This window comes from Camelina sativa, chromosome 17, assembly GCF_030686135.1.
Source record: "Camelina sativa cultivar CO46 ecotype springtype chromosome 17, ASM3068613v1".
Classification (NCBI taxonomy): Eukaryota; Viridiplantae; Streptophyta; class Magnoliopsida; order Brassicales; family Brassicaceae; genus Camelina; species Camelina sativa.
In genome coordinates, this window is record NC_141896.1 from 11,675,492 (window position 1) to 11,690,493 (window position 15,002).

General features: G+C 34.6%; 2 protein-coding genes and 1 pseudogene across 3 annotated transcripts; all 3 read right to left on the bottom strand.

Annotated features, from left to right (window-relative positions):
• Positions 1-2,027: 2,027 nt before the first annotated feature.
• LOC104766033 (uncharacterized) lies at positions 2,028-9,954 on the bottom strand. Of its 2 annotated transcripts, XM_087497328.1 has the most exons (11): positions 9,521-9,954; positions 9,163-9,222; positions 4,632-5,130; positions 4,340-4,543; positions 4,181-4,270; positions 3,991-4,098; positions 3,659-3,910; positions 3,540-3,578; positions 3,152-3,451; positions 2,537-3,055; positions 2,028-2,459 (listed from the first exon to the last, which is right to left on the bottom strand). In XM_087497328.1, exons 3-11 carry the CDS (start codon positions 5,118-5,120, stop codon positions 2,184-2,186), a joined length of 2,277 nt encoding a protein of 758 aa, XP_087353454.1. In that variant the 5' UTR covers positions 5,121-5,130; positions 9,163-9,222; positions 9,521-9,954; the 3' UTR covers positions 2,028-2,183. The 2 variants fall into 2 exon arrangements, with proteins under 2 accessions (XP_087353454.1, XP_087353455.1); XM_087497329.1 differs by lacking the exon at positions 9,163-9,222 and having other exon boundaries at positions 9,521-9,938.
• On the bottom strand, positions 5,674-8,619 carry LOC147923526 (uncharacterized; annotated as a pseudogene).
• Positions 9,955-11,039: 1,085 nt separating the features above from the next.
• On the bottom strand, positions 11,040-12,550 carry LOC104756838 (transcription factor PRE6). Its single transcript, XM_010479487.3, has 2 exons — positions 12,152-12,550; positions 11,040-11,492 (listed from the first exon to the last, which is right to left on the bottom strand). Exons 1-2 carry the CDS (start codon positions 12,278-12,280, stop codon positions 11,337-11,339), a joined length of 285 nt encoding a protein of 94 aa, XP_010477789.2. The 5' UTR covers positions 12,281-12,550; the 3' UTR covers positions 11,040-11,336.
• Between the last annotated feature and the right edge of the window lie 2,452 nt (positions 12,551-15,002).

Below are 15,002 nucleotides of genomic sequence, written 5' to 3' on the forward strand. Positions count from 1 at the left end.
AGTATATAGCCATATATTGGAGAGGGTGGATATGGGCTTGTGCATTGTATCCAACCTGTTAGATTAGGGGTATTGTACATTAGACTACTAGAGATGTATTTTTTTGTGCAAAATTGTTTAGATGGTTTATTATGGTTCTTTACAACAAAATAGATTATACATTGATTTGGTTATGAGAGATATTTAATAGAATATTTTGATAAGGTACTTTGAGTAAATTATACTATAAGATACTCAAAACTTTTGATTTTTATAAAATACTCATACCAATTTCTATCCAAAAGAGTTGGATTTAAAAATCTAACACATCAAAATACTAATATTTTCACTATAATATTAGAGTTAAATAGATTTTTCTTTCAACAACATACATTATATCGATTTAAATTTGGATGTTTGCACAACAATGCCACAAGTTATTAGAATTTTATTTCTGTCTTGAACTAAAACTTGTGATTTTGGTCGTCAAAGTAGAGAGTATATGCAAAGCAAACTCGTAGCTAGCCCTACATGGTTACTAGCCTATGTCTCTATGATATCAAAGCAAACTCTTAAGGCCCTACATGGTATATTCTTACTAGTCTATGAAATGATTAGACATCTTCTTTTAAAAAGCCTTTTTACAGAACATGAGGTTTTTTTCTCTATGGTAGGTAAACATACTTTCCGGGAACAAGATTTCTCCATCACTACAGATTGTGTTTTGACACAAAGCCCACTTTTAAAGGCGAGGCTGGTCTCTTCCTTTTCATTTTTTTCTAAGATTCGAATTATCAACTTTCTTAGACATTTTGGTCGGACTTATGATAAAATACTTTTAACAACTACTGTACAAATTAGTCGCCCCTATCAAATTATTTTTTCTATTCTAAAAGTTTTACAAATTGTGTTTATGAATAACCCCGAGTTACTAAAAGCACACATACTGTTTCTTGTATGAATTTTGTATGTTCCATGAGATTTGAAAAAGTGCAATTTTTAACATGTTCTCTAAGAATACTTAAAGATAGATCGATGAAATCAAACGTTATACAAACAAACACATTTATATGTATATATATAGTATATAGATATGGACATGTCTCTTTAAGGATCCGGTAGTTTCTTTACGTTTAGGTTTGTATTTTTATGTTATAATCATCATGACACAGAAAAATAAATGGAAACCTAAATGAAAAAAAAAAAAAGAAGCAACAAAAAAGACAATCGGAATTACTTACATCATATCATATGGAAACATGAAAGATATGCATGAGCGTAATAAATAGGCTCAAGCTTACTATTGTGGCAAGTGTAGTAATGTGTAATCAAACGTGTGTAGCCACTAGCAAAGGAATCTGCGATATGTGGTTCTGAAGTCGACTTCCCCTTAACTTTTGGAATCACAAAACTCAGTGTCGTCTTATCTACTTCTTCTCCTCTCTAGTTTTTCCTTTTTTTCTTACTTTTCTCATTCTCATATATTGTTTGAAAAATGTTAATTTCCTAAGTATTTTTAATCGTTTTTAAATTGCCTTCACAAAAAAAAAAAAAATCACTCTACACGCGTCTTCCTTCTTAATGTATATTCACTACAACAAATATGCACATTGTTAACCAGAGAAAAACGCTATCATAGGTCTTTGATAGCGTTTTCATGAGCGCTGTTTTAGGGCACTGTTATTATATGTACCCCATATACAATAGCACTTATTACGTATGCTATGTTATAAAAATATAACATAGCTTTAAGAAATTGCTATATTATCAAGATCATAATTTTGAAAAAATTTATACAACATTTGTTTTTTCGTGCTATGTTATAGTTTTATAGCATAGCTCTAATAAACTGCTGTATTATCAAGATTATAATTTTGCAAAAATTTATACAATATTTAATTTTTCGTGCTATGTTATACATATCTAATATAGCTGTTGCGAAATGCTGTTTTATCTTGTTTACTGTGCTATGGTATATTCTTTTATCATAACGTTTACCTGTACTTTTATAGCATTTTCTGATATGTGATTATAGCACACATAACCTGTTTTATAAAATCTCATAAAATCTGATTAATAAACGTCTCAGATCCAAAATACATAACAAAAGTCTCAAGAACATCAGTTTACCATCAAAGTCTCAAGAACATCCAAAATAAACAAGCAATCTCAAGTACTTAACATTACACAATAAAACCATCAGTTTAAGACATAATGACCTTGTTCTCTGGCCAAGCAATGCAGGAGCTAAGTGCATCTTCAATAATCTCTATTTCATCGGATGGCCTCCAAACTTTTACATTTTTCACCTTCACAACATCTATCCACACTTTAACTGCATTAGAACCCAAGCGAGTAAAGTGAACCTTATGTTCTGGATCATTTGTTCCCCATCGTCCTTCAGCCACAACCCTATTCTTTTCAGTTAAATCCATCAACTTGCACTTCTTATTCTCCTTGGAAATAACTTTATTAATGCGCTGCCATGTTTACAATATAAACCATCAGTCATCATATAATTAACAAAAACAACTTCATAACATATGAAAACACTTACTGGAGACTTCCTGAGAGGAGACTGTGATGGTAAAGTATTCTTTATTGGTGATATTGGACCCGTTGCATCATCAACAGGAGACTCAGAACCAGATGCAGACTTAGAAGACATAGATGCAGATTTGGCCTGCGATGCAGCCTTTGAAGCTGTTGCTGAAGTTTTGGACTCTGTAGCAGACTTAGAAGCTGTGGCTGCAGACTTGGCCTTTGATGCAGACAAAGAAGCATGTGATGTAGCATTCTGACCAGTTGGAGTTGAGGGATTTTCAAAATCAACCTTACTCAGGGGCCAAGATACGTAAGCCATCAAACAGTCCTCAAGAAATGACATTTCAGCTGTAGGTCTCCATAGTGATGTATCAGGCTGCTTTACTGAATCCACAAATACTTTAACTGCTTTTGGTCCAAGAGGAATTCCGTTAACCAACGCACTTGGTTCTTGTGTCTCCCAACGCCCCTCAGCAACAATGACGTCACCCTTAGACAAATCCAATAGTTTACATTTGTTTCCTTGTATACCCTGTTAAACACAATCAGTAAACAAATCCAATATAATTAATTAGCATTATAGACAGGGGTAATACATTGCTAACACATTGCTAGAAATTATAAATACCATAGGGGCAATGTCTTCCATTTGGATGTTGTTGTCTACCAGTCTACACTTATCAGTTGGCCATGCGATTATATGTCCAACAGCTTCTTTCATATGAAAGATCTTTTGTGCAGGTCTCCATAGAAATGCATCTGGTTTATATGCAGCTTCAACTAACACTTTGAGATCATAAGGGCCAAGACGACAGTCATTCACTATGTCATCCGGATCAGAAGAAAGAATCCGACCCTCACCAACATTTTCATCAATGTCAGACCAATCAACAAACACACACTTAGGATGTGCTCTTTTGTTTACACTCTGCAACAATTTCATGAGCAACTAAGAATCATAAACGACACTAAGAAGAATCACTTAGCTGATATGAAAAGAAGTAAGAATATGTTACTCTTGCAGCTGAGTTTTCATCCATTTCAGCTTCTGGTCTCTGTAACATAAACAAAAATAACATCAATTTATATTACTCTAACTGGCTGATGAATAGTAGAGAACTCTTAAGTATCTAACCTGATTCTTGATTCTGCCAAGTTCACTTTCCAAGGCATTGACCTGTTTTACTAATTTTACTTGCCGCTCTTCCATTTCAGCCATACACTTGCTCTGCATTTGTAAACAAGCTAATTTGGTCTTACTCATGCCTCTACCCATTGCCCTCAGCCTACCAGAATTGTCAGGTCCTAAAAGCTTGGCGAGGTGATCTTCATCTGGATTTGTTAAAAATGCTGGAGCATCACTTCCACCAATTTCAGCTGCTTTTTGCTGAAAAACATAAAGACAGTTTCAGGTTTTACTAGTCGATAACACACTATTTACTGGTGTACAACTCTATTCAGACTTACAATCAAATCAGCTGCATTCGTATCTACTGGTGTACCATCCTTTTTGGTGCGAGACTTGATCCAAACATCTAGTCTTGTCACGCTGGAAGGATCTTCACTTTCAGCTTTCTGTTCCAGAAAACAAAATTTCAGTAACAGTACAAGCACTATGTATAATAATAAACAACATAGTTGTAGTATATATGCTTGCCATTTCTTCTGTTAGTCTGCTGATCCCTTTACGACTAGTGGTGTGAGGTATCTGATTCTTTCTTTTTGCTTTATATTTCTCACTCACGGCCTAATAATGAAACATGTTAATTACTAATCACCAATCAACTACTAAACAATTATAATCACAAGTAATTACCTTAAATGCAGCACTAGTTTTGAGTTTGACAAATTTTTGCCAATCAACAGGACCAATATTTGGTGGTCTCAAATTCATCCTCTCTTGGTTATTTGCAGCCAAATTTATAGCCTTCACCGTGACAGACTTGTGTGATCGCCACAAATGTCCCATCTGGTGAATCACAGATATCCTTTGCCAATCTTCATCAAGCTCAAACCTTGCCTGCATTCACTTACACTCACACCATAACTATAAAAGTAAACATGTTCAATTGAGAGACTTTTTAAAAACAAAAAAAAATTCTTGTTACCTGAACAGATCTCCAGAGAAGTGTTTTAAGATCTGGACTCACTTTCTTCCAGTTAGGTATGTTGATAGGGATGTGTTCTCGCATCAATGTCCCTACATATGATGCCAACTTGACTGACCCTGGACCAACCGCTACTCCAAGTACATTGTAATCAACTTTCACTCTAACAGATGGATCCTTGGCTAGGTTTTTCATCTTTGTTGGTCCTCGTTTTCTTTTACGCGTAGCAGGCTGCTCATGTTCTTCAGACAACACAAACTCTCCTACTGGTTCTTCTGGTTGCTGTTGAGTTTGTGGTTCTTCGGAATGATGCTCCTCTTCCTCCACATGCTGTTCTGTTGCTACAGGTTGGGCCTCCACATGCTGTTCTGTTGCTACAGGTTGGGCCTCCACAGTACAAATAAACTCAGGTTCGTCATCATCCTTAGACTTTCTCTTTCTTTTTCCTCCACCCTTCTTCCCTCCAACCTTCTTTTTAGTTCCACCCATTTTAATTCACCTGCGTAAACAGAAAATTAATCACTTAGAACAGAAACTTAATCACGTAGAACTTATATAATAGAATACATCATAAAATCTACAACATTCAACAAACATCAACCATAAACAAAAACATATATATATATATATATATATATATATATATATATATATAAATGAATCAAGAATCTACTCTTGCACATATATGCCTTCACAATCAGATCTAGCATATTCAGCTTCATCCATTTCAGTATCCATGTCAACATCTACTGGCAATGGACCAATTATATCTGCATTTCCAGACTGAACATCTTCTTTACTATATCTTCTTGAAGCACCTCTCATAACAACAGACCAACTTGATCCATCTTCACTTGAATAAAATACTTGCTTTGCTTGAGATGCTAGAATATACGGATCCTTCTGAAAGCTTACTTGGCTCTGATTTAAGTTAACAAGTGTGAACCCATCTTCCACTTTAACTCCATTACCTTTTACTGCCCAGTTACATCTAAATATCGGCACATAGAACACATGGTAGTCCAACAATATGATGTCAGTAATTCTCCCATAATATGACACCAAATCAACTACTTGTGAAGTATCCTTAGCACTAGATCTACACATAGCCGTTGCCTCATAATAAACACCACTGTTCTGACTCTGCCTTTCAAGTGAGTATGTGTGAAAACGTTGTCCATTAACTATATAACCAGTATAGGACCTTGCAGTACACCGTGGACCATATGCTAGCCATTTAACTATGTCTTCATGTCCATCAGAAGTAATAGATATCTACAAAATTAAACAGACTAATCAAAATTATGAATGAGTCTACTATAGATTTATAAACAGACTCATCAAATTCATAACTTTACTCACCTGTCCTTTTAACCAAGCAGCAAAATTCTTAGAATGCATAGACCATAAATATGTTGCATCACGTCTACACCTTGGATTTGAGTCTTGTAGATATTGCAAATGCATACTACCAAATCATAAATACGAAAAGAAACTATCAGCAGCATAATTTTGACCTTATAATTTATAAGGAATGAAATACACAAGTAACTTACTCCACATAATGATCAAAGGCAGCTGTATTTTGAATGACAGCAAGATGGGCTATATTCTTCTCCATTTCAGTAAGAGTGAATGACGTTCCTGCTGATATTGGACGACCTTCTAATATAGAGCTGTTCACATACTCTACATTCCTCTCAGGTTTTTCTTCTACATTGGTTGTCTTTTTCAGAAACTCATTACAAAACAGCATGCTTTCTTCTGCAAGATATGACTCTGCTATACAACCCTCTGGTCTTGCAGGATTTCTTACAAAATCTTTTAGAACTTTCATATACCTCTCAAATGGGTACATCCACCTAAAATGCACAGGTCCTCCTAGTCTAGCTTCTCTTCCTAGATGAACAGTCAAGTGTACCATGATATCAAAGAAGGTTGGAGGGAAAAACCTTTCAAACATACAAAGCGTTTCTACAATTTCAGCTTCCAATACTGTAATAACCTCAATATCAATAACTCTCTGACACAAATGATTGAAGAATGCGCATAGCCGTAGTATTGCTGTTCTAGGACCTTTTGGTAACAATCCTCTAAGTGCAACCGGGAGAAGCTGTTGCATCAAGACATGATAATCATGTGATTTCAGACCTCCTACCTTACACTCTTCTACTGAAACTCCTCTTGAAATATTAGAACAGTATCCATCTGGACCTTTAAAATGAAATAGTCGTTTGCAAAAAATCTTCTTCTCATTCTTGGACAAAGACCAAGGTGCTGCTGGAAGATATGTTCTCTTTCCTTTTGTGGTAGGATGCAACTCTTTTCTTAGACCAAGATGTTGAAGATCCTTACGAGCATTAAGACCATCCTTAGATTTTCCACAATGCAACAATGTGGATACAATGCTGTGAGTCACATTCTTTTCTATGTGCATTACATCCAAATTATGCCGTACTGGTAGATCCTCCCAATAAGGCAGAGTAAATAAAATGGATCTTTTCTTCCACCTTGATAACTCATCTTCATCTACTTCTACTTCCTCATCTTCATCGGATTCACTTTCATCATCATCACTGTCAAACACTGGTTCTTTATAGACAGTTCTCTTTCTCTTCATCCCAGCCTTTTTCACATTTCCGAAATCATTTTGGAAGTTTTTCAGATTCTGATGAACTTCATGACCAGTTAAAATTCTTGACTTTCTCCTATGCTCAACTTTTCCATCAAACCAAGTCTTCTTTTCCCTATATCTGTGTGTTGGAGCCAAACCTTTTCTATGACACATGTAGACATGTTTCCTGCTAAACTTCAACCACATACTATCAGTATTTTTCCCACACATAGGACATCCCATTTTACCTTTTACTTTACAACCAGCAAGATTTCCATACGCAGGAAAATCACTAATGGTCCAGAGAAGCATTGCCTTTAGAGTAAATGTACTTTTACTAAAAGCATCATACGTTAGCTCTCCATTCTTCCACAGATGATTCAAATCCTCAATAAGAGGTTCTAGGTAGACATCAATATTATTACCTGGTTGTTGTGGACCAGGAATCAATAATGTCAACATTATATTCTCCTTCTTCATACAAAGGTGAGGAGGCAAATTGTAGTTTACCAATAGCACAGGCCAGCTACTATAATTACTATTCTTCATGTTGAATGGATTAAATCCATCTGTGGACAGCCCAAGCCGTATGTTCCTTTCTTCAGCTGCAAATGAAGGATACTTCTCATTCATCTGAGCCCATGTAACAGAATCTACTGGATGTCGAAGTTTTCCATCAGTGCTCTTGTTAGTGTAATGCCACCGTAAGTCCTTAGCCATGTCCTCTGATCTGAACATTCTCTTCAGCCTTGGTATAATTGGAAAATATCTTAATACTTTCTGTGGGACACCTTTCTTTACCTCATTAGTCCGCTTATTAGTCTTCCACCGTGAAGCATTACATTTGGGACATTTATCAAGCTTCTTTAACTTCTTTCTGAAGAGGCAGCAATCATTAACACATGCGTCGATCTTTTCATATCCCATATGAAAGCTCTTTAAAAATTTCTTGACATCATACAATGATGTGTGAAAGACATTACCATCTGGCAACATGCTTGGCAATGTCTGAAGCAGTTCATTGAAGCTCTTATCCGACCAGCCATTATGTGTCTTAATCCTAAACAAAGTCACAATAGCCGATAACTTGCTGTGGTTTGAACAGCTAGGGTATAGTGGGGTTTCAGCATCCCGGATCTTTGCAAGGAACTCATCCTCTTGTTGGTCCTCACCCTCTGCAATCTCACTTAAGTCGCCCACAGGTTGGTCAGCTAAGTCACCTCTAAAAGCCAACTCTTGATCAAAAAATTCAGCAGCTTTATATAACTCAAAAACTTCCTCATTCCACTGAGTTGGTTTACTTTGAAATTCATCTACTGACTTCACATCTCCATGATGATACCAATCACTATGCACCTTGTATGCCTCATCCATCCCTCTTATTACAAGATGCTCAACCACAACACTGTTTAATTGTCGTACTACATTACGACAGTCTTTACAAGGACATATTATCATTTCTATGTCACCTAAAGCCGCAGACACATCCCTTACAAATTTCCAAGCTCCACTTTTATAACCAGGATCAGCTCTTCAATGGATAATTAAAGAAAAAAATCATAACTAAAAGAACATCTTAAAGTATCCAAACCCAAAATAAAACCTAATTATGAAATATAATTCCTTACCTGCATAGATGCACCCATGCCTTGTCCAACATTATATGTTATAATATAAATTTTAACCTTTATAGATAAAATAGAGATACATATTATACAAAGCTCACATTAAGCAACAATTCAGACAATACTGCACTACTTCAGACACATACAGATGCTCTTAAACCAATATCTAACTGTTTAAAATCTCACTAATCTAATCACTATTTATACGAATCAGACTCAAAGGACAAAACATAGCAATCACCAATATTCGTGTGTAATAATAATGTTTAACTATTGGTTGAGTGATACTAACCTGTTGTGTGAGTACAGAGAAATGAGAAGCTTCAGTTCCCCAACATTTCAATCACCAACACTTGGGAAAAAAAAAAAATCGTTCAGTTTATGAAGGCGCAAATACTCAAATCCAAAAGCTATTTTTGAGTCAAATCTGTAAATAATCGAACCCTAACAAAACAGATGGATTCGAAACTCCACATTCTCAAAATCTGTAAATAATCGAACCCTAAAAAACAGATAACGAAATAAATCTAGATAAATCGAACCCTAACAAAACAGATAACTAAATCTGACCCTTATCGAAATCAAAAGCTGTTTGAAATCACAAATAATCGAAACAAATAACGAAATTAGGAGGAAGAAGAAAGACATGCCTCAAAAATGGATTCGAGCTATCAATTGCGATGGATATGGAGATTTAGGGCGAAATTGGGGCTTTTCACAAACGGCGAAATTGGGGCTTTTCACAAACGGCGATAAAACTGAAGAATTGATAAGAAATTTAGAAGAATTTGAGCACACACAGAGAATTTAGAAGAAGAAATCTTCTTAGGTTGAGCTTAGGTTGTAACGAGAGAGAGAGAGAGAGTGTGTCGAGTTTTTGGGTTTTTTTTTTATTTGGCGATTAAGTGAATAATTTCACTAAGTATTGGCGGACAAAAGTCACTTTTGTTTCCCGCTACATAATTTTCCTATCATAGCGTTAATAAGATGCTATTAAAAAGTAAGCGAAAAAAAATCTCATCTTTCATAGCAGTGACGGAAAATGAGCTATATCCGTCTGCTATCAATGTACATATTTGTTGTAGTGATTATGATATCTTCTTGGATTGTAGTACACCCATATGTTTGAGAGAACAAGCAAAAATTCACATTGCAACAACAGATAAAAGGAAAGGAAGTCAAGGCTCTTTTGTTAACATAATTGGGCCAAGGCTCATTAGTCAATCATTTAGGGTCGATTGTATAAAGGTTGTTGTACCGGAGTCATTTTTTCCCTCCATGTTTAAATTAAGATGGGTTTTTTTCATTGTTGAAGAATTTGTGATAACTCAAACTATTAGATTTCCTGGAAAATACAAAATACTCTATGTATATTTCTTATTATATGTTATAACAAATAAGAAATTGAGAGATTATCATTAAAAACGTGTTACCATCTCCTGAACGTGTATCACATTATCACATGTCTCTAAGTCATATAGTAATTATTTCGTCATGTATGAATTCTTCTTAGAAGAAATATGCAAACCAACATATAGTCCTTTGTGTGCTCATAAATAAAACCAACCATCGTGACCAAAAAAAAAAAGTATGTGACCTTTAAGGCGCAATAATTTCTGTCTGTTCAAATAAAACTATATGATCTTCTTGCATTCCATATATTTTTTTTAATCTACCACGCATTTGAATTTGAGAAACTGCTTTTCGTATTTGCGCGAGATATGAAATTCATTTAATTTATTTTAGCGTTTGAATCATAATTTCTCTATTACACCACGCTATTAATTACTGTCATTATCGACTCAATACGTGTAAATAATACACGACGAAGATCACGCATTAATTAATGATCACATGCAAGAGGATTTAAATAAAGTGGCACGACCATACCATACACCATAAATAATATTTTAAAACAGATAATCCAAACTAAACGACCTCGAAAACATCGAGGTCTTCGTCTGTTTCTATCATATTTTAAACAATTTAAATTCAATCACAACGTCTCCACGTTTTTATATTGTAGATACTTCAAAGCAGAACTCATTTATTTGCATACACGTATACTATTCTTAATTTAATTACCAAGAAACTTCAGGGCATTACTCCGATGATCTTCTCAGCATGTTTAATTATATATATCAACATATAACAGTAGAACAACATTAGTAAAAGAAAAAGGAAATGGCTTGTGTCATTAATCATAAATATTAGAGGATCTCATGATACAAGGCTACTATACAGCCTAGGTCTGGACCCTCACATACAATTAAGATGCATACATACATACATATAACCATATATATTATATAATATATGAGTTGGCCTAACAATGACCCGAAACCCTAGCTATATCTCATAATATATGAAGTAGAAGTAAACAGATACCCATAATAAGATAAATTTGGTGGCCGGGAATGGATGATTGATTAATCGCTCTCAGATTAATTAATGGCATATGAGGATTTAATAATTAAGCAAGCTCCTAATGATGGCTGCTTCGGCACTGTTGTCGTCCGTCGAGGCCAAGAGTTCCGACAAACGGTCGCTGAGGTCATCGACCTCTCTGTGTAAGTTCCTGATGTAGTTGCAAGTCTCTTGAAGTACCTTAGACGCTGACACCTGTCCATTTATTTAAACATTTTATCATTAGTCAAAAAGTACAAATATGACGATCATTTAGATCCTTACAAGAGTACGTGACCACATGTGCTACTGCTTTATATCCTTCTTTGTACCAATTTCATATATATCGGCAAGCTTTAACAGAAACATTTTTTTTCTCATGATTACCACTTCAATGTGCACAACGGTATAAACGGCCACTATTTATTAATCCTATATCTCAGCTATATATAGAATTATGGTGAGTATATAGGTAGAGAAGAGTAATGAGGAGACATGGAGTTAAGGTACGTGGAAGTAGGAAGGGAACAAACTGAGTCCCACACCACCAACTTGTGAATTTAATTGCAAAAAAACATTCAGAGAACAAACAAGATATATGCATAAATGAGGCTGTGAATTAATGTTACTTTATCTACGGATACTAAATTGTAGGCCACATGTTTTTACACTACACGCCGTTGGATTTCACCATGCATATTAATTAGTTAGTATTATATACTATATGGTTCCAATTCATTTGACCTTTCTAAGTCCATGTGCAGGCGTAGTTATATGTATACAAAATGAGTATGTATAAATGCAAGAAAGATAAAAATTATATCCAAAAAAAAAAAATGTTTCCGAAGTGTAGATATATATATATATATATATACCTTGTCAGAACGGCGGCGGCGGAGTTCAGGGATGAGGTGTTGGAGCTTAGAAACAAGATCGGAAATCTGATCGTCAGAGATTCTTGAGCTTCCTGACTGTCTTGAACGTGATGATCTTCTGCTCGACATCTTCTTACTTAATGTATTATAAGTTTGTTAATTTGTGTGTAGAGAGAGAGAGAGAGAAGAATGCAAGAAGGATAAGTAGTTAAATGTGTCAGAGAGAGAGAGAATGAGAGTGGAGAAGAAGGTGTTGAAGAGGGAGGAGCAAAGTGGATGTGTTTTTATAATGCAAATTTATGAAGAGAGAGAGAGAGAAGATGAAGATGGAGAAGGTGAAGAAGAAGAAGAAGAAGGAGAAGAGACAAGTGCATGGAGGGAGGGTGTGGGTTATGTTTCTTTAATAAGAGTGTCCTTAGCTTTCAACTCTTTAATATTATTTGTTCTCAGTTTTTTTTATTATCGCTTAGTACAAAAAGATACTGTTTATTTTGAGTAAGCTTCTAAACTTACTTTCTCACGAGACCAACGTCTTGATCGTTACATGTGTAAAACTCAGTACCACGTCGAGTTTTTTTTCTATCTTTTTTACTTTCTCTTATTCCTGTTCCACTTTACCTTCTTTCTATCGAACTATTCACATGGCGTAGTATCCACTTCAATTTAATAACCTTTATTGGAAATTCAAAGCTACATTTTTTCCTTTTTTCTTTTCAATGCTACATGTTTCGTAACCTTTTTCTCAATGTTGAACACATGACTAATAATAATATTGATAAGATTTGACGGAGTTAAATGTAAACTCTATTTCAGGCGACTAGTCTTATTGTTTGTCTACAATAAACTATTTAACAAATTAAAATTTTCTATACAATAGTATATAAGATATTGCTCAGAACCTATCTAAAAGACTGATTAGCGGTTTCCACTTTCTAGTGACTAGTCTAGGGTATGGGAATGGGGACCAATAAAAACATAATAGAAAACACGACCAATTTAAATTAAGTTATTTGGTTCGGTGTTGGTTAAACCCTAATTAAATATGATATCCAAAAATGTTAAACCGTGGATCGATCCGCACTCTTTGAAAATCAAAACCAAATCAAAGTCAGTCCATGATGCTACAGAGCTTTCCAAAATCGGGCCGAGTTGAAATAACTCATTGCAACATTTTTGGCTATACGCATCCAAGTAGAAAAAACAAAGAAGAAAAACAAAGAATTAAAATAAGAAGGGGAAAGGGACTTAGAAAAGGAGGGGAGGGCCATGGAAACGAGAAGAGGGATCAAGTGGGGTTTAAAATGGCAAAATGTGTGTTTATCGCCAAACTAAACTGTCCCTCTTTGCCTTCTCTCTCTGTCAGTCTCACCATTGCATCCCCACGTTATATGTATTACTTCTTTGTCCCTTTTTTTTAATCACTTTCCTCTTAGTATATTAATTCTCCTCCTCTTTTTCACCACTTTTATTTTTGTTTTATCATTTCAAACTCTTACATTGAGTTTTTAGAAATTCAATGGTTTTGGAACTTGTATATTTATGTTCTAGTTCACATATATCTATGTTAGATGTAACATCCAAATATTTGAAAGAAAGATATAAATATGATTACTACATACGTATATATATATACAAGAGAGTGAACAGATTACGGTCATAATTTCTTAGTTTCCTTTAGTGATAGTGGTCTATATCATCAAAAGGATGTAGGACATACGGTACGAGAAACTACCAAAAAATGTTGAAGCAAAATTACGGATCATGTTTTGGATATTACCCGATTTTATAAAAAGAAATACCTTCCATAAAAATCTAATTTTGAGTATCATATCATGTGGTAGATGCAGAGATGTGTATTTGATTGTCCATTGGATTCCAGTTCGTTGATTTTTCCTTTATTATGTGGTAGATATGTTTGCATTAATTCGGTTCTGATCTACTAATCTCCTTTCTTCTATCTTTTTTTTTCGTTATCAACGAGACCGTGATTTTGTAGCAAAATAATGAAAATGTACATGTATTTGTCGTTTAATTAGTCTTGTATTGACTAAATTTGATTTTGCATGGTTTGGAATTAAGTTTGAAATTAGTATGTGCATGTTTTGTTTGATAATAACCCCAAAGGTACAGGACAGATTACTTGTACCAAAAAAAAAACTAAATCAACATCTTGGATTACCTATGAAACGAATCATCCAATTGGAAGCGACTAACTTTAGTTCAGATTCGGATATACTTTGATATACACATGTAACATGAAAATACATTGATGAACACACATTTAAAGCAAAAACAAAACAAAAATACTAGTAGTATAGAAAGTGGATATAAACAGTTTATAGACTATTTGATTCGTCCAAGTCAGAATTCAAACGAGACTTGAGGGTTGAATTTGGAATAGGAAGCTGGGAGAATAATGCGGTTAATTCCGGCGGAGTGAATACAACATGCATATGCTTTTAATGAGACCTACCCTTACACGCAGTCCGAGATCAGTAGCTTTCCTATTAATTAGGAACCCCATCTCTTAATTTTATGCCGTTTTCTCTTACTTTAATTACATCATTAAAACCCACAAAATTTTCGTTAAGAATCCCCCACAAATTTTGGTAATTTTTCTACTCACTAAAATTTCATAAAAATATCCCTCGAATAAATTATCAATTTGTAAATTTAAATGAACTGACAACTACTAGCTAGCTAGTACTCAGCTATGTGTAGTACACTTGTTTTATATGTTAATAAAACAAGTGTAGTTTGAAAAAAAAAAGCTTGTTATCTGTTTGTAGCAAACCCTAGACCGACCAATATCAAGATTTTTAATGAGAAGATGCTTATCACGTCACAAGTA